The sequence below is a fragment of the Lycorma delicatula genome, chromosome 4, assembly GCF_047948215.1.
Source record: "Lycorma delicatula isolate Av1 chromosome 4, ASM4794821v1, whole genome shotgun sequence".
Taxonomy (NCBI): Eukaryota; Metazoa; Arthropoda; class Insecta; order Hemiptera; family Fulgoridae; genus Lycorma; species Lycorma delicatula.
In genome coordinates, this window is record NC_134458.1 from 177,196,475 (window position 1) to 177,222,059 (window position 25,585).

The 25,585-nt window shown below is 28.2% G+C and overlaps 1 protein-coding gene across 1 annotated transcript in view; it reads right to left on the reverse strand.

The window, feature by feature from the left end:
- Positions 1-2,692: 2,692 nt before the first annotated feature.
- Positions 2,693-25,585, reverse strand: part of Gp210 (nucleoporin 210) — a 108,991-nt gene continuing 86,098 nt past the window's right edge. Inside the window, exons 18-20 of the mRNA XM_075364745.1 lie at positions 21,377-21,542; positions 19,030-19,092; positions 2,693-9,259 (exon numbers count right to left, since the gene is read on the reverse strand). Coding sequence (XP_075220860.1) covers positions 9,087-9,259; positions 19,030-19,092; positions 21,377-21,542 — 402 coding nt within the window. The 3' untranslated portion in view covers positions 2,693-9,086. The remainder of the gene's footprint in view (positions 9,260-19,029; positions 19,093-21,376; positions 21,543-25,585) is intronic.

Below are 25,585 nucleotides of genomic sequence, written 5' to 3' on the forward strand. Positions count from 1 at the left end.
TTGAAATGGAGCATGGTTTGTTTATTGCATAATCTTTTATTTTTTTTATTTGAGGGGGCTAGATGGCCTGGAAAGGTATGTGGATCTGAGCTCTTAGACATCATTAGGTTTTACATGTCACAATTAGACGGTGCCTGTTTTGAAAGATAGATTTGTATATCATGATATTTCAGTTTTTGTTAATTGCATGTAAGGTCTTTGTTATTATTACAGCATTAAAAGGTTTTTTACTGCACCTAGAAGAAAAACAATACTTTTTTATAAATGATATATATATGCTTTGAACATTGCAAAATTGTAAACAGTTGAATAGTACTGGGAATATCCCAAGCCATACATTTGATTACGCTTTCTGAAAGTGAATGTTGTGGGTGTTGCCAATCATAGTCAAGATGATTTAGCACAAAATTCTATCAAACATTGGTCAGATCAGACTGTTGAGAAAATTGCAGATTTTTACTTAAACAACCGTATTTAACATACTAGAAGTATTTGCTGTAGATCCCAAAACAATTAACATAATTAAATAGACCCTTACAAACCATAAAATCGAAAGTAAAATTCACGGGAGAACTCTCAGAAGAATTTGAAATTAAGATTTTTCTGGTGTAATTCAAGGGAAGAGTTTTACCATCTCTTAACTATGTCCTAGTGAATAGGAACACACTGCCAAATTAAACTGGGTCAGAAATTGAAAAGAATTGGAATTGAGTGCCTAGCCTTTGTTGATGATATTGTAGAAATCACTAAGTATATATGGCTGAAAATTTCTTCAGACAGAATTCATGACCAAGAACAAAGATTCCCACCCAAGTCCCTAAAAATGAAAGTTGGAAAATCAATAAAGTCAATAAATTTATAAATCTGAGAGAAATAATCAGAATCAATGGTTTAGATAAAGAATCCAGAACAAGAAAAATGGAACAAAAGATTTACAACAAAAAGAACATCTCAATAAAAGGTGAAATAAATGCAATAGGAAAATTGTTAAGAAAAATCCTAGGACCAATAAAAATAAGTAAAAATGAATACAAATTCAGAAATAATGATCCTTACAAATACAATGAAACCGAGATAATGTGAAATTCCATCAGAAAGAGAAAAACTAGGCCACAAAACAAATCTTTAACCATATTTACAACACAAGAACAGAAATCAATTTTTATTCAAAAAGACCTAAAATATATGAAGAAAAAGTACAAGATAGAGAACAATGTTCAGAAAACTGGTACATTTCAATGGTTTCCAAAAGGAGAAAAAAAGGAATCTACAACATCTGGTCAGAAAAGAGAAACAAAAAGAAAATGAAAGAACTGGAAGACCAGGAAAGAAAACGCCCAGAAGAAAGAGAAATAAATGCAAAACAACATTGTTTCAAGTAATCCTGTTAGCCAAACAAAAAAATAAATAAATAAATTTTAATTTAACTTTGAAGTTTTTAATCTAACATTTCAATTAATAGTTTACTCCATGAAATTATTGTCTGTAAAATTACAGGAATATACTTGTAGGAATAACAATTACTTAGTTCAAAGTTTGTACATCACTTAAACAGGACTTGAAATTATAAGTAATTATAAATATTAACAGTGTATAATGTTCATTATGAAGTATATAACTCGACCTGTTAACTAACTGTTTCATAAAATATTAATTAAACAAGACTCAGTGAACATTTAGAACCCTCTATAGCAACAATCAAACATTTACTATTCATTTCATAGACATAAATAATAAATCCATCAAAATAATAAAACCCATGTGTGATATGCTCAAATACTTAAAAGGACCACATTTTAACATTATTTAGTATGTAAATATACAAAAATACTCAACAATATAAATATCAATGAATATTTTCAATTCAGATCACACAAGACTTTCCAACCATATTCTTATTAAGTACTTTTAAAAAATACTAAGATTTAAAACTTAATTAAAAAGCTGCCAACAAATATATTAACTGATGTTCCTTTACCAGTGAAGTTATCAAACGGGGATAATTCTACAACCCAAAAAACTAGAGATCTTTTGTCAAAATGTAATCCATAAGTTTGTTGCAGACTTTCTTAAAAAGTGTTTTGAATTAGTCATAGCCTACAGTTTGCTGTTCCTACTTATTATTGTATGTGTCTACTTCTTACTTCATCAATCAGATCCCCCACCATATCTACCATAAATTAATTTGCTGGAAATCACAATCCAGCCAAGTTAAAATCAGATATCAGTTGTATATTTACTTCCATTATCTACAAAAAACACTTTATATAAAAATTTTTTTTGTCTGTATTGCTTGATTGGTAAACAGCTGTAATATAAGTCGTGCATATATGGATAAATAATAAAGAAAAACTTTAAAATCCATAAATAGAAAAGAAAGTAAAATTTAAAACAAATATAACTGTTAAATGAAATGGAATCCACATCTCTTAACCAGTGAGTTTTAACATCCTGAAACTGCTTTCGCATTCTAATGAAAGAAAATTTAATCACCAGTTCAACAGCTTGTAGAAAGCATAGATGTCGTTTATGAGGCCTTATTTAAAGTTTTTATTGTATGTGAAACATAGAAATTCTTTCCTTAAGTTTATCCAGACAATGAAGTATCAAAAAAATCTACCATTGTATTTTTAAATACATGTCATGTTAAAGGGTAATAAATTTTAATTATAAATGCAGTATGGTGTAATTTAAAAAAATTTATTACATATAAAAATAATCAAATTACACAAAAGGAACAAATAAAAACATCACTAAAATTGATTTAATCTAAAGTAATAAGTTAATTATTACTGTAAGAAATACACAAATTATAAACAAACAAAATTTTAATTTAATTTAAGCAATAATATGAAATAAAACTACTTACAATTATATACAAGTCACAAATGTACATACATATTATGTGGTAAGTATAGTAGAATAAAGGGAGAGGAAAAAAATTTATAACATTGAATGGTATAAATGCAATTACTTACACGAGTGCAATAATGTAATTTATTACACGAATACAACAGCACTCTAATAAATTAATATGTAGTTTTCATTACATTATTACAGCACTGTAACAAACATACACCATGTGCATGGTATATTTATTTTAACAGTATTTTGTTAATTTTTTAATATTTTTATTTAAAGTGCAATTAATAAAATGAATTCAAATCATGACTGAGGATACAGGTTTCTCGAACATACTATTATGAAAAAATTAATGTAAGTCTTATCTCGATGTTCAATACTAGGTTTATATTAAAATTAATATATATATATAAATATATACACATACAAAATATATGACTATTACATACATGACATGACTGGCTAATCATTAAAGAAAAAGGATTCAATCAGAAACTACAAAGTCAGTGAAAACAAACAAATATATTTTAAGTGATGTAATTATAACTATATAAATTCCCTTAAATAAATAAATCCCTTTTATTCAAATCAATTTGTTAAGATCTTTCGTTTACACAATTTTACTCTGCTAATGAGTTTAAAAATTAAATAAACCTGAATTTTTTGTGATTCTTCAACAATATGTAGGTATACAAAATGTGAACCCAAAACATACAATTATATGGTACTTGCTAATACCTACAGTTTCATCTAATCATAATTCTTACGAGAAGAAAGAGAGATTACTCTACTTTTATTATAAACTTTTTTTCACTGACAAACATTTTACACGATGAAATACATTTAAAATTACTTCTTAAATAAAAGATATCAAAATACTGTTCAAGATTATAAATTTGGACCAAATTCACAAACATTTTTATTTCAGCACAATGAAATATTACTACTGGTAGCCCATAAGAGCACGTAACGATGTGTTTTTATAATAAGTTGTTAATTACAACGATCTTGAAGAGTGTAAAGAATGTAGTAGTTATTTATACATCACTACCACTCGGGTCAAAGATCCTGATCAATTTAAGACTGAGATTGGTCAGCCATCCTCTTTAACTTGTCATAATCTATGCCTTACCAAATTTCTTAACAAGTCTTTATTTTAATGCCTTTTTAAAATGAACAATAAAATTATAAGTCCTGTGTAATGGAAGTGAACTGTTATTCAAATTCTTAATTAAAAGCAAACGAGTAGTTGTGTACAATTCATCTACAGATAAGGGTGATTTTATGAATGAATCAATACTGTAATGATGGTGCTGAAAATTTACACTAACATAGTGAATTAGTTCAGCAGGATTGGATTCATGGGCCCTGGGAAGCTTTGTTTCTGGTATGGAATTGATGAAGTGTAACAATGCTTTCCATATGCATTGTACGAGTATAATAAAACAATTCATACAAGAGAATTCTTTTAGTCTCTCTTACTACAACTTTAATACTTAACCTGCTTGAGATCCCCCTGCTAAGCCAAGGCAATCCAGCAGAAGATTCAGAAAACTTGGTTGGTACATTATAGTGCAAATGTTTATGTTAGTCCTCTATACTATTCAAGTTGTACACAAAGACGTTAGAAAGAAGCTTAAGGAGAAACTTCAAGAAGGGCAAGTGATATTCGGATGAACTCAACAAACTCAGAGTCGTATAAATACTCTGAAAATGGCTACAGAGGGAGGATATGTCCTGACTTTCTTAGATTTGGCGATAGCCTTTTATTCAGTACCATAGAGGGAAGTTTAGAAAGCATTGAAAGATGAGTGTTTTCTATGAAATTAATAAATGCCATAAATATTATATTTAATGACATGAATGGCATGATCAGGATAGATGTTAGAATAAGAATTTTTAAAATGGAGGAAGATATAAAGTAGGTAAGTAGTTTGAGGCCTCTTCTATTACTGTCTTATGGATTGAGTTATAAAACATTGTAAAAGGGAAACAAATTGGAGAATTGGACCAGTCTATTTACAATGTGCAGTAAGTTAGAAAGAAACATGAAGCTCGTGTTAAGAAACGTGAAGTAATGAAAGTTGGAGGAGAGAAGGAGGAATTGGCTACAAAGTAGAATGGTATTGGTTTGGAACATGCTTTAAGCTATGATTATTTCAGGACAGTAATTAATGAAAAAGAAAATACAAAAAAAGTGTAAATAAATAATAATCAGAAAGCCAGAACTTTTTACAATCTAATGTTGTTGTAGGAGGGAAAGTAATTAGCAGGAATGCCATGTTAAAGGCATATCAAACAACACCTTCCATTACTATAAGGAACACAAGCATGGACTATAAGAGATAAGCAGAATAACAGTAATAGAAATTAAATATCTTGAGGTGAAACTATAAGGCACCAATTAATGAAAGCAAACATAAGAGAAGAGTTGGGAATAATACCAGTGTAGAAATTATAGAATTGGGAGTCTAAACACATACTAAGTTGAGATAATGAGAATATGTTGAAACAAGACCAGAGGGAGGAAAATTTGGAAGAATAGAATAGGAGGATCAGAGGAAAAAAGGGAAAGATTGGCAACAGTTAGCTAGCTTCGGGTCAGTGTGAATCTATGATCATTGATAGGTCAATTCTATAGAGCAGAAGCAATAATAAAGAAGGATTTTAAAACACATTTAGTGAAATCAATGAATAATTCCCATTTTTTTGACATGGATATGTCTTATGGCTGGGGTCTTAGAAAAAATTTATGTGTTACCATGACTCAACATGAGTTTCAGAGACTTGGTATAGTGGGAGTAGAAGTGGGCTGCACTCAGCACACGCCGTGCTATAGATATGTGCAGCGTGTACTGTTCATTCTTTTACATACAAAATTAGTCGACTAAGTAATTCAGCATTTCTTTACTCTCTTATTCTTTCGTATAAAACAAATAGGTTAGAATAGCGCTGCCAATGTTAAGTATATGTAAAACTTGAATAAATAATGATTATTAAATAAAATAAATTACAAATATCAATTAAAATTAAAATCAAATCAAAAATACTTTTATTGCTTATGTTTTATTTGGCGACTTAAAATTTCTGTTTTAATTGTTCTTTTAAAATGAATAGGTTAGAATAGCACCGCCAAAGTAAGTATGCGTCAAACTCAAATATATAACGATTATTAAATAAAGTAAATTAAAAGTATAAATAAAGTTGAACTTTGTTAAATTTAATAGAATCAAATCAAATATAATTTTTTATCGCTTATCTTTTCTTCTCCGACTCTTCTGTTTTATTATAGGATAGTTTAATCTAAAACTATGGCCCCTAAATCAAAAGCTGAGTTGATGTGGGTGTCCCGCAAAAGTAAGCAAATTTATGCACTACCGATTCAGATTTGAACAACGACCGTGCTGTTTCCACCACGCGAAATTCAACGTGTATCGACGCAGTATTTTCTCAATATATCGACCTACTCGAAACGAAAGCGTATGTTTCGTACTTCACAGTACGCACTGTCCTCTTTTGTCTATGACTGCGCCCTCTACTAACTCGATCAATGTGATGTAATGAATTGTAATCTAGGTGACGAATTATTGCTTGTGAGTGTAAAATATGTATATAATGATTGTAATATATTTTAATGTATATATGTGCATAATTTGATCAAATAAAAAATATTATCGAATATATAAATTTTATTTAATTTGTACTTCAGACCTTAATCAACATGAAACATATCCATGTCCGATGTGCCTCTGTGAAGCTGAGGCATTTTTCATTTTTTTTATCTACAATTCACAAAACTGCCATTGTACTTATTAAAACCCAAACATTTTCATACAAGGTAATATCAAACAAGCTCAAATATCAATATAAAACAAACGCCAAGCAACCAGAGGAGTAATGCTGTTAACAAAATTTAACACTTTAAATACAAAGTGATCATCCATTTTAGGCCCTGGATTTGGTCTCTTGTGATTTTCACCTATTTCTGGGAACTGAAAAACTTACTTTCTGTAGAAAATGTCTGAGAGATGGGTTGATGAAAACAAAAACTAAATTTCTAAGAGACTGATGGGAGATGAGTATGACAAGGATATATAAAAATTGTTACACATTGTAAGTGCCAAAACAATTAGGGTAAACATATGGGAAAATGACCAAAAGTAGGCGGAAATAAAATATAAAAATTGTTTAAGAAGCTTTCATTGGTTATTCTTTAATTATTAGAAAAGGTACTACCTTTGTACAGGACCCTCATGTTTAACCAGCAAACAATATTCCAGTTCAAAAATGAATGTTCTTTGATGATAATTAACATAAAACAATTATCAATCAAAAGTATGCTATATATTTTCCTTAAATTAAACCTAACAGTGCCATCAAACATTTTAAGTAAATAGAGGTTTACAAAGAAAGTATTTATAATCATGTTTTTTTTTAAATATGCAAACTCTTTAATTTTATCCACTCTACCACTCATACAAAAAAACAATATCTGTATTTTATGAAAATTGTGTGTTATAACTTATGAGCTATGCCATTTAAAATAAACATGCTCTCCATGTTTGGTTATCACAAATAAAAACCAAACGTACATTTATCATGGAATTCATTCACTTACACACAGCACACACACAATGTATATTTATAGTTTATTTCTTAAAGTATAAAACAAATCAATCCCATACTTAACCAACAATTCTTTGATAAAATCCACTACGTACAAACACATGAACATAATTAACAAAACCAAATGAAACAAAATTAACTCATTTATGCCTGTTGTAGACATGTCAACATTCTTATTTTTTTTATTTATTTAATAAATGTATCACAATGATCTTAAGATGCAACAAGATGATATAATTTACATCTAACTATGCTATTTTATCTACAACTAATATTATTTTAAATTTATAATCCATTCTTTTAAATAATACAGTCATTATTCTGAAAACAAACTGGTAATTTATGACTAGAATAAAATATTGATGTCTACATTTGTGGACAGTGAATGAATTAGAAACTTTAATAATTTATTATCTTTTATTTATTTTTGTAATTATACCAACACTGAAAAAGATTGTAAACTAACAATCTAAAATAATAGATAATAATGGTTTTCTTGAACCTGCTGTTATTGTTTGGACTGAACCACCTGAAAAGATCTTTGGATAAAAAAAAAATTATAAATATTTATTTCTATATAAACTTTCCAATCGCAAAAGAAAAAAATCTTAATTAAAAATGTAAAAAGATTAAATAATTTTACAAAGAAACAAAAATCTTATTGCTTTTATTAAATTTTATAAATTTAAATTTAACTCAATCGTACAAAGCTTTTGATCATAAATTATGCGACAGGTTTTTTCAATAAAATTTTATAGACAAAATCACTTTTTCAAACATTCAATTTAATATGCTGAACAAGAATCTTCTCTTATCAGCTTATACTTCAGTGTATGTAAAGAAGAATAGGGAATACAGAATATATGTAGTAATTGGTTCGCTTAAACCAATATACTGGAATAATTTTGATAAATCATTAAAATAATCGTAATTTAAAATTAAACAGAAGATTGTTTAGGAAAAGTATGAGATGGATATAATATTTGTAAAACAATTAAAATATTTACTCTAGACATTTTAATACATTTATTTGTAATCAAATTGTATTTTTCAGATGTTTAAATGCAATATGTTACTTTGCTATTTAAATCTATATTTATTTATGTGATGTAGCTTTAATACGAATATAAGTTATCATTCTGTAAAATTCATGCTAATAATAAATTTTGTAATGTTTTTATATAGTTTGGTGAATTGAAAATATTGTTACATATAGAGTATATGAAAAAAGATAAAATAATTCATTCAAAAATTTGAAATTTTCAAGATTCCTAAACATTGTTGATATTTATCTACACAACATACTATTATTATGTTCACTGTTGACATTTGTAGACATAAGAAAAATAAGAAATATAAGTAATTAATAGAAAGTAAATAAATAAACATAGTGGCTAATATAGTTTTAATGTAAGTATAAAATAATTATCAAGGATTTGAAATGCCTTTTGATAACATTTTATCAAAAACTGTTAGAAATGAGTTAAGAATTGCATCATATGAGAACAAAATAAGGCACTTAAGTCAGTACTACATTGATAAATATAAACATCTATTTCAATGTTCCTAAGTAAAATTTCATGATCAGAAAAATAACATCAGCGCAATCGGCGTGAGCGTCGACTAGTATTTGGTGAATGTGACAAATTTGGGTCTCCATATATTGGTTCCAGATCTGAAAATGGTTGTCGAGTCATGTATGATGAACGGTCTGATGAAGGAGAATTAATGACTGGACTGCTGGTTCTAAAAATACTTGCTGGCGAATGTGCTGAAATAATAAAAACAAAAAGTGTACTTTTAATTAAAAAAAAAAAAAAAAAAACAAAACTGAAAAATATGTCATTTTAACACATGCATGTGTGTACCACAGATAATTAGTTTAAAAACCATCTGCCTGAATGATTTACTTATTGATGTGATCTCATTGTTTCTTATTAATGTAAAAGACTTGGCTAATTAGGGAAATCCTGTTCACCTGATTCCTAAATTTCAGAAATGATATCCAAATTCTCCTGGATTAATCAGAAGGCTCAATGGTATTGAGCCTTCAAAAACAAACAAGCAAAAGATAAACAAAACTACATGCTAGTCGCATCTCAATATATTAAGTTACTGAAATTATTATGTAAAAACTTTTTTTATATTCCTATGAAAAACCAAATTTTTGATTCCATTAATAAATACTTATACTAATAATGAAGCTTTGACAAAAAAACTTACTTAACATTAATTATGTTTAATGTTAAACTATTAACTACATATATAAAGAATTTGCTTAGGTATAAAACCAGATCTGGTTTTCAACTGACAAAATTTGTATTTACATTTATCACTCTTGCTTAATATGGTTTTTAACATATAAAAAACACTTGTATAAATTTTAAAAATTGACACTTTATTTTATAAAATATTTTTTTAAAAAGTTTTATACTACTGAAGAAGATTCCAGTGGAATCGAAATAGCTATAGTGTTTTTATATAAAATAAAGCGTCAATTTTGAAAATTTAAGTAAGTGTTTTTTATTTATTGTAATAATTGGTAAATCAAACATTTAACAAATGGTTTCTAATTTTCATAAATTGGGTGCAATTTAAACTTCAGATGATTTAGATTAACCTACATATACTGATAAAGGCCAATATTATCCAATATATGATATTAAACAAAAATATCTTGCACATCTATTTTTATGTCTCACCACCTTCAAAGTGTGATCATTGTTAACTCAATAAACTTGATCTAACATTATTGCTACTATTCAGAACACTTCTGAATTGTTTTGGAATGCCATTTGGCTTTTGTGGCATTTTTCATAATGTCCTCCTGGACAAACCTGCAAGCACAATTTTCACATTAAAGAAAACCAAAAATCTCAGGGGGCCATATCTAAAGAGTTAAGTTGTTCAGAAAAAAAAGGGTGATGTGCATGTAACTTAGGAACTGCAAAGAATGGGCATGAATTGTCATAATGGATCTTTTAATATTTGTAGAAAAATTTTCACAAGATGGTCTTTGGAGTAAATGGCAAAATGATGCAGAACTTGTCGTAATAAAATTTATTAATTGGAGTGAGTTACTTTAGATTGAACAGGGCTGTGAGCTAGTATGGTTTAATTGACATAGAATGACCCAAATGAAACTTGAGTAATAAGATTATTAGAATTACGTTAGATCACAACTATTTTAAATTTTGATGCAAATTATTACAATATACAAAAGGAAGGTTTAACTAAGGGTTCACTACTCAGTAGTATCATGTAACTCACAGAAATTTATTTACAACACACAGATATAATAAATAGTATATCAAATTCATAAAACACATACAATAAAATTACGTATCCAATATGAGACAATATTTTGGTGATTTATAGGGACAAATAAAAAATGAACAGGATACAATTTCAAACAAACTAAATTCTTATCACACAAAATAAAACATACAACTGAAATGGAAATAAGTAACAAAATTAATTTTTTATAACTCCTATTACTACAATAAGTAATACATCTACAAATGTTTTCACAAAAAATGTCTGAATACAATAGCATGTTAAATAGAGCTTTTATTAACAAAAATAAAACACTGACGGATGAGATAAATATAATAAAATACATAACTAAAAATAATGGTTACAAAACAAAACACATAGATTTAGTAATTAATAAAATAAGACATTAAGTAAAATACAAAAGGATAATAAATATCTTTGAGAAAAATGTAGCATCATACATGATAAAACAATTAATGTAGGACTTCAAGATACCAAACAAAAACTACAAAACAGCTTTATTAATAAAAAAAAAAACCCACAATACATCAAAATAATTACAATAAATATAATAACCTGGCAGTGTATAAAATAAATGGTGATAAATTTTACACTGGTATGACCAACAGAATTAATAAAAAAAAGAAAGCAACATTTACAAGCATACAAATATTCAAAACAAAAGTCAAATTATGCAGAACATATAAAAATGAAAACACATATTTGATTAAAACTGATAATATAAAAATACTAGAAATAAATTATCAAAATATAAAACAATGGCATTGGAAAAATGACATATACAGTCAATTCCTGATAATAACCAAGAAGTGGATCGTGGATAATCCAAAATCATGGTCAATCCAAAAATAATATTTAATAAAGTAATAGGTATTAAAATGACCTAATACTGTACTGTAGTTCAGTATTTGCATGCACTATATTAAGACGTAACGGTAAATAAAAAAATAAAATACAGTACATTATATTACACTATTACGTACCTGGTAAAAGTAATATCCAGAATTATTCAAAACATATTAACATACAACAAATTTTCACTATCACTAATACTGTAAGTAAATAGATTGTACATACAGTGGTGCATGTACTATGTAATGCATTAACAAATACTTATTAAAAAACTTCAGTAGCTAACGAGAAAAAACTAGACATTAAAAAAAAGAAAATTAATAAATTATGCATTTTACTCTTTCAGAATTTTTTTAAAAATAAGACGCAATTGATTGTTGTTTTAGTGATTGAAAACACTTTCTTTTAATTGAACTTCGTGGTTTGTATAGCACAATAAACTATCGTCCTATCACATCCACAATGAACTATAGTACACCATTATCAAATTAAAAATAAGCACACATTCAAGTAACAAATGAATGAAGGAATATAATCTATCATAGAACAATGAAAAAAACTTTAAATTTTTAGCATCTTTATACGTTTTTAAAACTTTTTTCCAGGAAGCATCATGGTTAAGCTGCAATGCAGTTAACAGATTTTTAATAAGGATCAGAAAAATCAAAGAAGAGTTTAAAGTTTTGGATTAGTTTTAAATTGCACCATTAAGTCAATATTGTAATACAAGGGTAAATCAAATATAAATGGGATTTTTGTTCCTGAGCGTCTTCAGTTGGTAGGACTGGGCCTGCACTTCTAGTATGCTTGGGTGGGGTGAGCTGACCATTCCACACTCCCAATCAATTTCTTCAGTAATGCTCACAATGTAGAAGCAGCTCCACTGCGCAACACATATTTATAAAATTTCCTCTTATGAAGGAGTTCAAGCAACAGAAATTTTCCGGAGACCGACTGCACAGTTCAGGGACCAAACATTGTCAAGGACTTGTGTGTTTGCCTCGCATAAAGAGTTCAAGGAAGGCCGAGAATGAGTGGAAAATCAGGAACACAATCGCCATCCTCAGACCAGCATTAGACAAAAACATTCGTGCCGTTCGAGCCAATCTTGAAGACGATCGATGGGTGAGAGTATCTGAAATTGCAGAACAGGTCGGAATAAGTTATGGGAGCTGTCAAGGAATCATCACAAACGACCTACAGTTCCTTAAAGTGTGTGCCAAATGGGTCCCAAGCCTTTTGACCGCAGATCAGAAGTTGAGATGTCTGGAAGTCTGCCAGAGGCTTACAGCAAGGTTTGCAAAAGAAGGTGATGTATTTTTGAATCAGATCATAACCTGCGATGAAACAGGGGTCCACCACTACACTCCCCAGTTGAAACAAGCCAGTATGGAGTGGCAGAGGAAAGGGGAGGCAGCCCCAGTGAAAGCCAAGACTCAACTGTCAGCTGGCAAGGTTCTTTCAACCATTTTTTCGACCGGTGAGGCATTTTACTCATTGATTTTTTGCATGAATGATGCACAATCAATACTGCTTGCTACTGGAAGCTGTTGAATGAGGTGAGGGCTGCATATCACTGCAGAAGATGAGACCAACCGATTCGGGAGGCTACCCTCCTCCATAACAACACCAGGTCCCATATTGCAGCTCCAACAGTTTCAAAACTAGAAGAAATGCACTGAATTCAATTTGATCATCCTCCCTTCACCGCAGACCTATCACCCTGCGATTTGTTTGGACCGCTTAAAGAAATTCTCTAGATGAACAACAATTTGAAGATGATGAGGGCATGGAGGTATTCGTGTGCAATTGGTTCCTGATGCAATCAGCTTCATTCTACAATGCTGCGTAGAAAACCTTCCTTCTCGCTGGGAAAAATGTATTTCTAAAGCAGGAAACTAAGTAGAAAAATAAATTATATTTGCCTTTTAATTTTAATAAATAAATCTTTTTTTAAAAATAAAATCCTGTTACATTTGATTTACCCTCATATATTAACAATACCAATACAGTCTTAATGAAGTGACTGAAAAAATAACATATTTTCTTTAATTTTTAATTCTTTAATGCCTATTCCATTTATTTCAATAAAAAGAGCTAAAGAAGCAGTGACCATGGTGAACGCACTTGTTTAAGTTTATGTTTACAAATTAAAAGAATTATAGTGGTACTTTAAAGGTAAAAAAAAATTTATATTTTAATTATTATACATACATACATACACACACACGAATGAAACCACCCTTCTCCAGACACTTGCTAGAAACTGTTTTGTCCAGATAAGGGGAATGTCTGCATACGAAGAGCTATTTGATTGGAAATGTTTGCTGTTATAATCATACAGCCAAATTCGTTATTGATTACACTGAAAAACATAATTTTTGTTTCCTAACATGCAATACATGATTTTAATCTGTTTTTTGATGCTGAAAACAAATATGAACTAGTCAGAATCTTTTTGTCACCCACCTTTTTGAAATTTTTTTCATTTTTCAATGTATAGTTAGGATTTTAAGCTCCTACATTGTATTTTATTAGCTCATTTTTTATTGTTTAACTTTGTTAACATAATTTGTAAGCTATAAATAAACATAATAGACAAAGAATTAAATCATATTATGACATCATATCTAATACTGAAGAGTGAGCCTTCATGGACAAGATTAATCATGTCTGTGCAGGTCAAAACATGTAGCTAACACAGCTGTGTTGTATTAAGCACTGGATTTAGAAATGAATTAATTTTGCTGTCTTAAGTTTGTTAACAGTGTTGTCATAATGCCTTTTAATTGTGTAAATGATGTTGATGCCTTTTGTTATGCATGTGGTGAATTTGCCATAAAATCAAATAGAAAAAACATTACACCTTTAATTAAAAAAGCATATCATTTGTACTTTCAGTGTAAAATTGGTGATCAGGATATGATGTGGGCTCCTCATATAGTATGCACTAATTGTTCTGTTTATTTAAGAGGATGGCTGAAAGGTACACAGAAGGCTTTGCCATTTGGTTTACTTATGGTTTGGCGTGAACTAAAGAATCATGTAACAGACTGTTACTACTTTTGTTTAACAAGTGTGTGGAATTTCTAAAAAATCTAAAGTACTGTAAAATATCCTTCATTGTAATCTGCAATCAGGTCTGTACCTCACAGTGAAATTATTGCAGTTCCTGAGCCACCCGTGAATGTATGTTTTAAATGAATGTTTTGAAGACAACAATGATTTTTGATTTTGAATTATCTTCCAATAAGCCAAATCTTATATCACAAGGTGAATTAAATGATTTGTTTAGGGATTTAAATTTATCAAAAATCAAGCTGAACTGTTAGAATCAAGCCTGCAAGGTTGGAATTTACTTAAAAAAAAATACAAAAATTTTGAGTTTTCAAAGCTGACAAAAAGAACTTTCTCAGTACTTTAATGATGAAAATAGTTTGGTTTATTGCACAAATATTGATGAGCTTATGTTGCACTTAGGACAAGTTCATAAACCTAAGGACTGGTGCCTTTTAATAGATTCGTCCAAGTATAGTTTAAAAATGGTTCTACTACACAACAGTAACAAATATCCTTCAATACCAATTGCTTATGGCATTAATTTTAAAGCGACAAACGATGTGATGAAAGACGTTCTTGAAAAAATAAATTATAAAAACATAGCTGGAACATATGTGGTGATTTGACAGTTATAGCTATTTTGTTAGGAATGCAGTTAGGCTATAATAAATACATGTTATCTTTGTGAATCGGACAGCCGGGCTAGGAATAAACATTATGTTACCAAAGAGTGGAAGAAACGAGACAACTTAACTCCAAATGGGAATAATATTATTCATGAGCCCTTAGTTGAACCCAAAAAAAAAATTTTTACTCCCTCTCCATATAAAGCTAGGACTAATGAAAAAAATCTGTAAAAGCAATGAAGAAGGGTAGTCCCGGAGTTTTGTATATCAGGCAGAAATTTCTGAATGTAAGAGAAGGAAAAATTATAGAAGGAATATTTGTTGGTTCTTAAATAAGAGTTGGTAAAAAATGATTTTCTTAATTCAATGTTAAATAATGTAGAAAGTGCAGCTTGGGCTTCATTTAAAGACGTTTCAAACATTTTCTCTGTAAACAAAAACATGACAATTACAACAATACTGTTAATTAATTTCTTACTTCACACACACACACACACACACACACACACAGCTATGGGATGTAATATGTCTTTGAAAATACATTTCCTCCACTCACATCTGGATTTTTTCCCGGAAAACCTTGGAGACATTACTGACGAACAAGGGTGAACGTTTCCACCAAGACAATTCAGCGATAGAAAGCCACTATAAAGGGAAATGGAATATTAACATGCTAGCCGACTGTTGGAGATTAATTTGGGATGTGCCTGAGGCTATTTATAAAAGAAAAGCATCAGCGAAATCATTGTAACACAGGTATGGCCATGAAAAATTATAAATTTTACAGATTTTAACTATATTTTCCCTTAATTTTTTTTGATGCGTAATTTATTTAAAACTAAGGGTGATAAAAAAATGGTATTTACAGATCTGTAATGTACGCAAAAAAAGTTATTCAAGAAATGGTATCACACTTAGAGAAACATTAAGAAATTTTTTTTTATCTATCAGTGTTAACATTTTTTACATAAAATTACAAAATTGATTCTTTTTTCAGTAAAAGTATGTACAATACTTTGTTATGGTCTACAAAGACCTATAAAAACAGTTTAATTAGAAATGAACTCTTACATTCTTTTATTTTTTTTAAAAATAAAGGAAAGTTACAAATACATTAATGTAACAGAAATATTTTTCTTTGAATTCTCAAATTGTCTAATATTGAATCCTCAACAAACATGTATTTTATTGTAAAGCATAATAATTATATGTGCAATTAATCCTATTTAATTAGGAGCATACTAATACCATGAATTTTTCCTTTCAGAGTGTGTGTGTGTGTGTGTGTGTGTGTAAAAATGAAAAAAGAGAGATGGGATAGAACTTTTCTTGCATTAATTCTAACAATTTTTTTAGAAGAGCTAATAAAATAATACTGATAAATATGTCTAGAGAAAGACCCTGATGCCTGATACCACTCTTCAAACTTCTTCTTTAATAGAGCAGATCAATTTTCATAGGAAATTAGTCACTCTCCAAACCACCTAACCTCTGCCACAGTCAGATTCTACTCGGTAATAATGCTCATCAAGTCAATCATGAACCATTCAGTTTCATTAGCAAATAAATGCTGTTGTAATGTCAGAAAATAAATGCTGTTGTAATGTTAGAAAATAAATGGACAGTAATATGGACAATTCCATTATAAAATTTGATGCTCAAATTGGCTATATGAAACAAGTTGATTTCAAGAAGGAAAAGGAGTTTGTGAAAGATTCACAATATTCAACATGGAAAAACATCTGCGAGTGCCACATTTTAGGATCTTTTCTTTTATTTTTTAAGCCATTCTTCTAGCCCACAAAAAACTAATGGTGATGATTATTGATAACAATTTTTTTTAAATACAGTCAAATCCTTGGTAAAACATCAGCAGTAGATGGATAGTGATAGCAGTATCATCGTGGATGGTATTGACACTCCACTGCTATAACATCTTTCTTTTTACAACAAATGTTAGTGATATATGATTACATCACTTGCATTAGTTCATCTAAAATAAACCACACTTTGTCTTTCGATATTAATTTAACTAATTTACAAAAGTATAGCCCTTGTGCGAGCATTTCAGGAGAAGATGATTATACAAATACTTGAATTCTAGTTCTGTCAAACCAAAAGTACCCATATACAGTAGTTTAATATACACTGTAAAATTTTCTAGTTCCATAAAAACCTGCCTGTAAAATAAACAAGAGAATTTTCTGTATGCGACTGTGGAAATCATAATACCAACTTAAGATGAGGGATACCAGTGAAAACCAGTTATTGGAGTTAATAAGGTTTAACTTATCTAATTAGTCTGTTTTGGTGGTTTATATTTCAACGATATTATTAAATTTTTATTAGTACAGTGGTGATGAGTTCATATTTTGTGCTTAGAATACGCAAAATTAAAGATAATCATTATTAGAAGAGAATACTGAATATCGTTTTAAGTGTATGTAAAGTAGCACTTTTAAATTTTTCTAGACAACTGCTTACTTTTTATTTCACTTATTCATGTAATTTTCCTCATAAGAATGAGGAAAATAATTGAGTTATTGTGACAGTGATATAAATTTCTGATGGAGATTTTTCAAAGTATAAGAATTACTACATTGTTTGAGTTCAAAATTTTATGGTAGACTAGGCAATTTAAAAGAGGATTTGAACAGAATTTAAAGAAAAACAGGAATTGTTCTCAGAAAAGTGTACAATAATTAACACAAATTCAAATAATCCAAATATATAAATACAAATAATAAGATAAGAGTGAATATTCTAATATCTTCAGTAGAAAATAACAATCTAATAAGTATCCAAGACGTGATCAAAATATACTGATAGAATATAAACTGGAACAAAGGAGATATTAGTTGGGGAAAATCTGTTAGCAAAAGAAAAAACAAGGCTTTTAAAATTTTATAAAATTTAACTAATAACTACAAACTCCATTCTCACAAATATTATAATCACTAAACCTTTTTTACAATCGTTCTCTATCCTGAACTCTCTTCACCTTTTAATTTTCTTCTTTCTTCAAATCAGTGAACCTTCCATTACCTTTTCTGTGCCACTTACCAGCTTTATTGTTTCCATCTTTGTTTTCTTTTCTTTTTTCTATATACATATCCTACCCAAATTACTTTTTTTTCCTTAACAGCATGTAATATATTTTCCCTTTTCTGACTTTACTTGACAACTCTGTAACATTCTCTTTAACTGCCTTTCCCCTTCCATTTCCCTTCATTAAAAATATTCTAAAAATTTCCACATTTAAAAATTATGTAATATTATACTCCATATCAAACATTTATCAATTTTTTTTTCTCAACTGTATATCAATGTTTTTGTTCAATATTAAAACTTACTTTTTCAGAATGCCAATCTTTCTTGAGATGGCTTGTTACTTTTACTGTTATTAACTTTTATTTGCTTCCTAAATTACAATTTATATCTATTCTCTTTACATTTTTCTTAGAATTTAATTGTTTGAGACTGTTTATATTTTCTCTACCTATTGTCATTTCAAACTCAACTCCTTTCTTTACTACTCCGGTTCATTATTATTTATAATTATCTTTATTTTAATGAAATTCTATTATCTTTTATTTTTATAATAAAAATATACAAATTCTTTTTAAATCTGTTATTTACAGAAATGAATAAAAGGTAGAAAAATAAAAATAATGTTATATAGATGGAATTATTAAATTTTACTTACTTGGAGAAGCATAAACAGAACTTGCACGATTATGTCTAGGTGGACCAACAATAGTAGAGTAACCTATTAAAAAAAAATATGTTTTTTCATATGTTTATTCTTCTATAATTAATAATACCAATAAAAATGTATTCAAAAGTACATTTAACACTACAGAATGGTAAGAAGAAAATTCACATCATCTGTAAGAAGTGTTCATCTGTACAAGCACTTACATGGAATTATAAAATCAACACATAAAAGTAATTGAATTTTAAATTATTACTTAAAAAACATTTTTTGTTTTTTTATTTTTTTACTAGGGAGTGTTGAAAAATTGACATTTACAAAACCTCAATATCCAAAAATGTTGGCCGACTGCTACATTTTCCTTTATAGCTAAGCTACTTCAACACCAACAGAACTCAAAAACGCAAAAAAATCAATATTTTAAAACAATTAAATTAGAGATTTAGTTATTACAGAGCTATAACCAGGAAAGAAAAATGCAGTAATCAGTACCAGCTTCAGCAGAATAAATGTGGCAAATGAAATTGTAAAAATGAAGTTTAATGCAAGAGTAACCAATATACATAAAAAATATTTTCCTGATGGCCTACCTACAGACAATGTATCACATGCCTCATTATCTATACATGTATAACAACATGGCTGTAATTGTGCTACATGCTATATGTATGATTTTGACCAAAATGTACAACTTTTATTTTTTGAAAATGTAAGTCTTTATTTACATAAAAAGTTTTTTATAATATATATTTAATTAACATATTTTCCTGAAGATGGAAATAATATTTTCCAAAAGCACTAGAACATAATCATTACTAATAATTATTGGTAATTGGAAACTACAATTTATAAAAAACTTTTTATATATCATATACACCAACAGGCCATGCTAAATAAAAACAACTCTTTATTTATCCATGCTTATGTTTTCCCCTTTAATTTCCATCAGATAAAACACCCTTATTACTTTTTTACAGCTACAACTTTTCTGGATGGTCTTTCTGGTATAGTTTTCAGTTCAGTCAGTAATTTTTAATGCTTGCAAAACATTTGTCTTTTTAGGACTTTTTTTCATTATTGAAAAAAATTCATACAGGGTAATTTCTGCTGAATACAAAACTTGCAGTGGCATTATGTTAATAAATAGGTTGGTAAATTGCTTCTTAAATAGATAGTATAATTTATTTATTAAAATTATTATTTTTTTATCATATCAAACGATATAAAATTAATTGAAATTACAAATGATACTTCATTTCATATGACTGGTTGAGATGGTAAACATAATAAATCTCTGTAGATTTAATGTTTCAAATGTTTTTTAATTCAATTTTATAAAATATTTTCATGAAACAGAAATTCCTGAAAAAATACTAAAACAATAAACAAAAATAGTAAGTAAGAAATTTTTTTAAAAATAAGCATTATCCTATTATTTTGGCCAAAAGTTCCTGATCCCTGAACAATTACTAATATATGAACTAATACATTATGATGATATTATTTCCATGAATTATCCTTCCAAAATGTTGAATTTTTTTCAACTTCAAGAAAATCAAAAAACTTTTAAAGCCTTCAAATTATTAAGTTCTTCAAAGAAATGGACATCTTTTTTCAGTTTAGGCTCCCTTGGGAGCTTCCATTAAAAAGAGCTGTAATTTTATTGAGTCATTAGTGATCTAATTTATAATCTCCTGTCATTTTTTTGATAATGCAGATATTGGTTAAAATTTAGCAATTCTGTAACAGGTTCTGTTATCAATTGACTCGCACTCAAAACATTAGTAAAAACAGTTCTAAAAAAAACTAGATGGAATACCAACTTTGGTACCTTTTCTAATAATTCAATGATCAGCCATAAATTTTTCTTGGGTGAATGAACTACACTATTCAATTTCACTCATATGCTTGAGCTTTTAACTTATCTTCATCACTTTCATATAATTCATGACCAAGTCAAAAGTATTTGTACCATCTATAAGCTGCTTGTTCCTATTCACTTTTCTTGCGAAAAGCCTTTGTGAAATCATCTCTTTAGCTATAATTAGATAAACATATTGGTGAGATTAGAGCAAATTTTTTATACAAAATTTTAAGCAAACTTTTTTATTCTTTATTACTGCCAAACACGTCAAAACAATTCATAATCACTTGCCTATTATTTAAACTATAATCCATTGCAGTTGCATATAAACAGATATATGAAGCCAAAAAAGAACAGTTTTTTAATTTGAGCATTTGAAGCATGAGAAAGCAAAAAAAAAATCCATGAAATTTTTTTTTTGTATAAACCTTTGTAAATATAATTGTTTATTTGGTAAAATAAATGTAATCATACCATAGTACACGGCAATGATTGTTATTCCAATTGACATAAAAACCATTAATCCACTGAATGAAAAACTGGAATCATCAAAAGCAGAACTGAACAAATATTGCTCAGTAACACCAAGGCACGGGGCATTCAACCAACGCTCATTTCTCATATGAATTATAACAGGTATCTGAAAATTAAAAATATGAAAAATATTTTTATAATTTATACATTGTACAATAATAATACATCAATAAATTACAAAATTAATTTAAAAAAAAAAGATTATAAAGTGTAATTTGTACTAAGAATTAAATTCTGGATGAAAATTAAAATAAGTGAGTGTTTGGACTCAACTTGTGAAACAACAGTTTCAATTCCAAATTCTTATCATATTAATGTACAGTTAACTAGTTAATATTGTTTCTGAATGTAATTATGGAGTGCTTTATTTAATTCCATACCTTGTAAACATAATTTTTTCCTTTTAAAAGTTAGCTTTCTGTGAATAATTTCTTCTATCATTAACAAAAACAACCAATCAATATAGCACTTAAGTAGTTTCACTTTAAAACTAAAATAAGAATTCAAACTGATTTTATATAGGTGAAGTGAACATTCTTTTATTTGTTTTAATTTTATTTTATTTTATAATAATAAATTAAAGAAATTATTATATAAGAAAAATAAATAAATTGATGAAAAATCAAGTTATGAATTTTAGTAACTTTTTTGGTTATTATTTTATGGTAACTGTTTAAAGTAAAACTCTTCATGAATTGAACTGTACTCAAGTGTTCTACAATTTATTGATCTATGGGAATCAATTCATTGATAATAGCTTAAAAACTGTTGACATTTCATTTTGCATCACATCCCATACTTCAGTTTCCAAGATGCTACTTCCAGAGATGTTCCAGATGTAGTAGAACTCAGGTTGTAAAGATGCAGTTTACTCTTATCCAGGATCCAATGAAATAATTTAATCATTGCTGAAATTTTATAATAATCAATAAATTTAAGGATGTAACCTAAATCTATTATTATTACATTTGTAATTTTTTTCTGTTCATTTCACTTTTTTCATTCCTCTTCACAACTGCATTTCAAAACTAAGCATTTATTTCCTTTTTTCTAATTTGTATATTAATTAGAATGTAGTTACGTATTTGTGTTGTATGTGATGACAGAAAATCATTTTAAAAAAAAATTGTGATTGTGTTTATTATTCTTGGGAATGACTTTGTCATTATCAAGAGTGATTGATATCTCTTGTCAGAACTACAATCATTATACTTAACATAGCACATGGCACTTAACATGTACACAGACAATAGAAACCTGATATCAGTTTGATTGGATAAATACTTGGTCTGGATAAAGCAGAAGTTAACTTTTAAAATAAAATATCTTCATTTTTATTTAGTTACAGTATTCAAAATTTTAACCGCATAGACTTCTTTAACCAAAGTGAAATTACCACTTGCATTTCTTGTTCGATAATTTCTGGAATACCTGGAAGTTTCCAGATATCTTGTGCGGCTCCTTATTTGACCATGAAGAAATGTTTAGTAGCCAGAAACTTCAAAAATAATGATCAGGTCATTAAAACTGAATAGAGTTGGTCTGAAAAGCAACTGAAGACTAATTTGGGATTAGAATTAAGAAATGTCAAAACAATATGGTAACAAGAGCAATGCAGACAAGCGTAATTTAGTTTTGATTATATCATAAATAAAGTTTACAAAAAACAAATTCTTCTATATTTTTTTTTTACTTGTTCACAATAGGCTTAAGAAATATCAAATATGGCAAATTAATAAATAATTAATCATTTTATGGCAAAGATATTTTATATATAAAAATTTTAAACATAACTAATTTAAGAATGAATTTACAGTTTCAGATGGTGATCACTTGTAGGGGTGAATATTAGCTGCATTTTAGTTGGTTTGGCATGCTAATAAGTTAACAATATACTTGTTTCCGTAAAGAACAAAGTAATGGAAAACCATTTTACTCCTAATTTTGTTGGTAAGCACATCAAGGGATACTTATTCTCTTGAAAATGGTACTTTTTTATGTGACTTGTGACTCATATCATATAGCTTACATAATGATTACATAATGATCATTAAGTTGGAAAAATTGATATAATTTTAACAATATAGTTATCAATTTAATTACACTAGTCAATACAATTTCTGTTACTAGAAAGTAAGTAGGTATTTTATACAAGTGAGTGTGTATGTATGTATATATATAATTCTCAAGTTATGTCAGATTTTATATTCCAAAATCCACTGTCATGTCATATTTTCAAGTTATCACTTATCTAAAGTTATATGTTGCATCATTAAAATTTTAGATATAAAAAACATACAAACATGTTAGTATTGTTTTAATAAACATGTCTTTTCATGTGTTTACTAAATGATTAATGCTGTAGGCTAGTAAAAATACAGTTCCAATATCAATTCAAATGTGCATAGAAAAACTATGAGTCTTTCCAGTAGATCAAATTCTTTCAGTGTACTTTGACTCTTAATGGTATCATTTGTATGTTTTTTGTGGGATTTTTTATTACATACTTTATCAAAGCATTATAAATTCCCATAATTGAGAAAATAAATTTCGGTTAAATAAAACTTTTTCATATGAAAACATTTTTGGGAATGGTAATTTACAAGATGATATTTTATAATACCGTAGACAAGGAATTTTATGAACTATTCGTACTTTACTGTACATATATATTTTACTTTATATATCAGTTTAAGTTCGTTAAAATTTTCTTTTGGGAATCTACAATATGAAGAGAAATTGTGCTTGTAAAAAGTTTACAAATTTTTTTTTATGTTTATGATTAATTTATCATAAAAGTCAATGCAAACTAATATTAACACTGCTGAAAACTCTTTTCCTAAGCTTTATTTTTATTGTCCTTAAAGAAACCAAGATAAAACCTGTGATACAAATATAGCAGGTATTATGTTAAACTAACCCAATGACTATAAGGAAAAAATGAGCAACTGCCTTTTGGAGTAAGTGAGAGTTGATGAAAGCAAAATATCATGAAGACTACTTAGTACTTTTGCTTAACAAATATCACTGGTTTTATTTAAAAAAATAAAAGCAGTATTGCATAACCAAATGCTCAATCACCTATGAGAGCAGTATTTCATGGTGAAGACTTATAGATTTCAGTAGCACCAATTTCTTGGCAAGAAATTTCAGATTGATTAATGTTGTCCTGACATTATTGCAGAAGCATCAAGTTCAAGAGATAAACACAGTGACTTAGATCAAAATATTTATTTGTCTAAACAAGTAGAACTCAACATTCATGCTTGAAGTGGAATTTATTAGACAAAGATATTAAAATTTCATTATATATTATGTACTGATAAGAATAAAAGTTTTTTCATTTTGTTTCCTAACTAATCAATGTAAAACAGAAGTATCAAACAAAATTTAATGAAAATTTTACTATATATGGCTTAATTTGTTCCTTGAGTTAACAATCATTAGCATTAGTCATGCTAACAATCAACATTACTTAGTTAAAAACTGACCAAAAAGAGATAATTTCAATCCAGAATAACAAAACGCTAAAAATGCTTGACCTTTTGAGCCTTACCAAGTTATTTTAGCACTTTTACATATAAAACTAAGACTAATGAAGAATTTTGTGAACGTTATTATAAAAATGGAGAAGGCTTTAAAAGTTCAGCTCAGGTTTATCAGTTAGTAAGTGATGTTAAACTTAAAGGAATATTCACTGGACCTGAAAACAGAAAATTAATGTGTGACCATATATCTGATAGCAAATTGAATGATAAAGAACTAGCAAATCTTCAAAGATATTGTTCAATATTTTCTTGAAAAAAAAAATTCAAAGTGATCTGATAACAGAGAAGCTCTTACAGGAAATACAAAAATGTATATACCTACAGTAGATCATTGAAAATTAATTTCTTACATTCTCATCTTTACTTCTTCTCTCCAAATCTGAGAGATGTAAGTGATAAACAAGGAGAAAGATTCCATCAAAAGAGAAACATCCATATGTTATAAATAGAACACTATTAAGGGACATAGGATGAATTTATGATGTTGTTTTTTTACATTTTATAAACAGAACAATATTATTAAGAGATACAAGAAGATCAATCTATGATTACTACTGTTTTTTACGGAGATAAAACTTCTCATTATAAAAAAGAATTATTT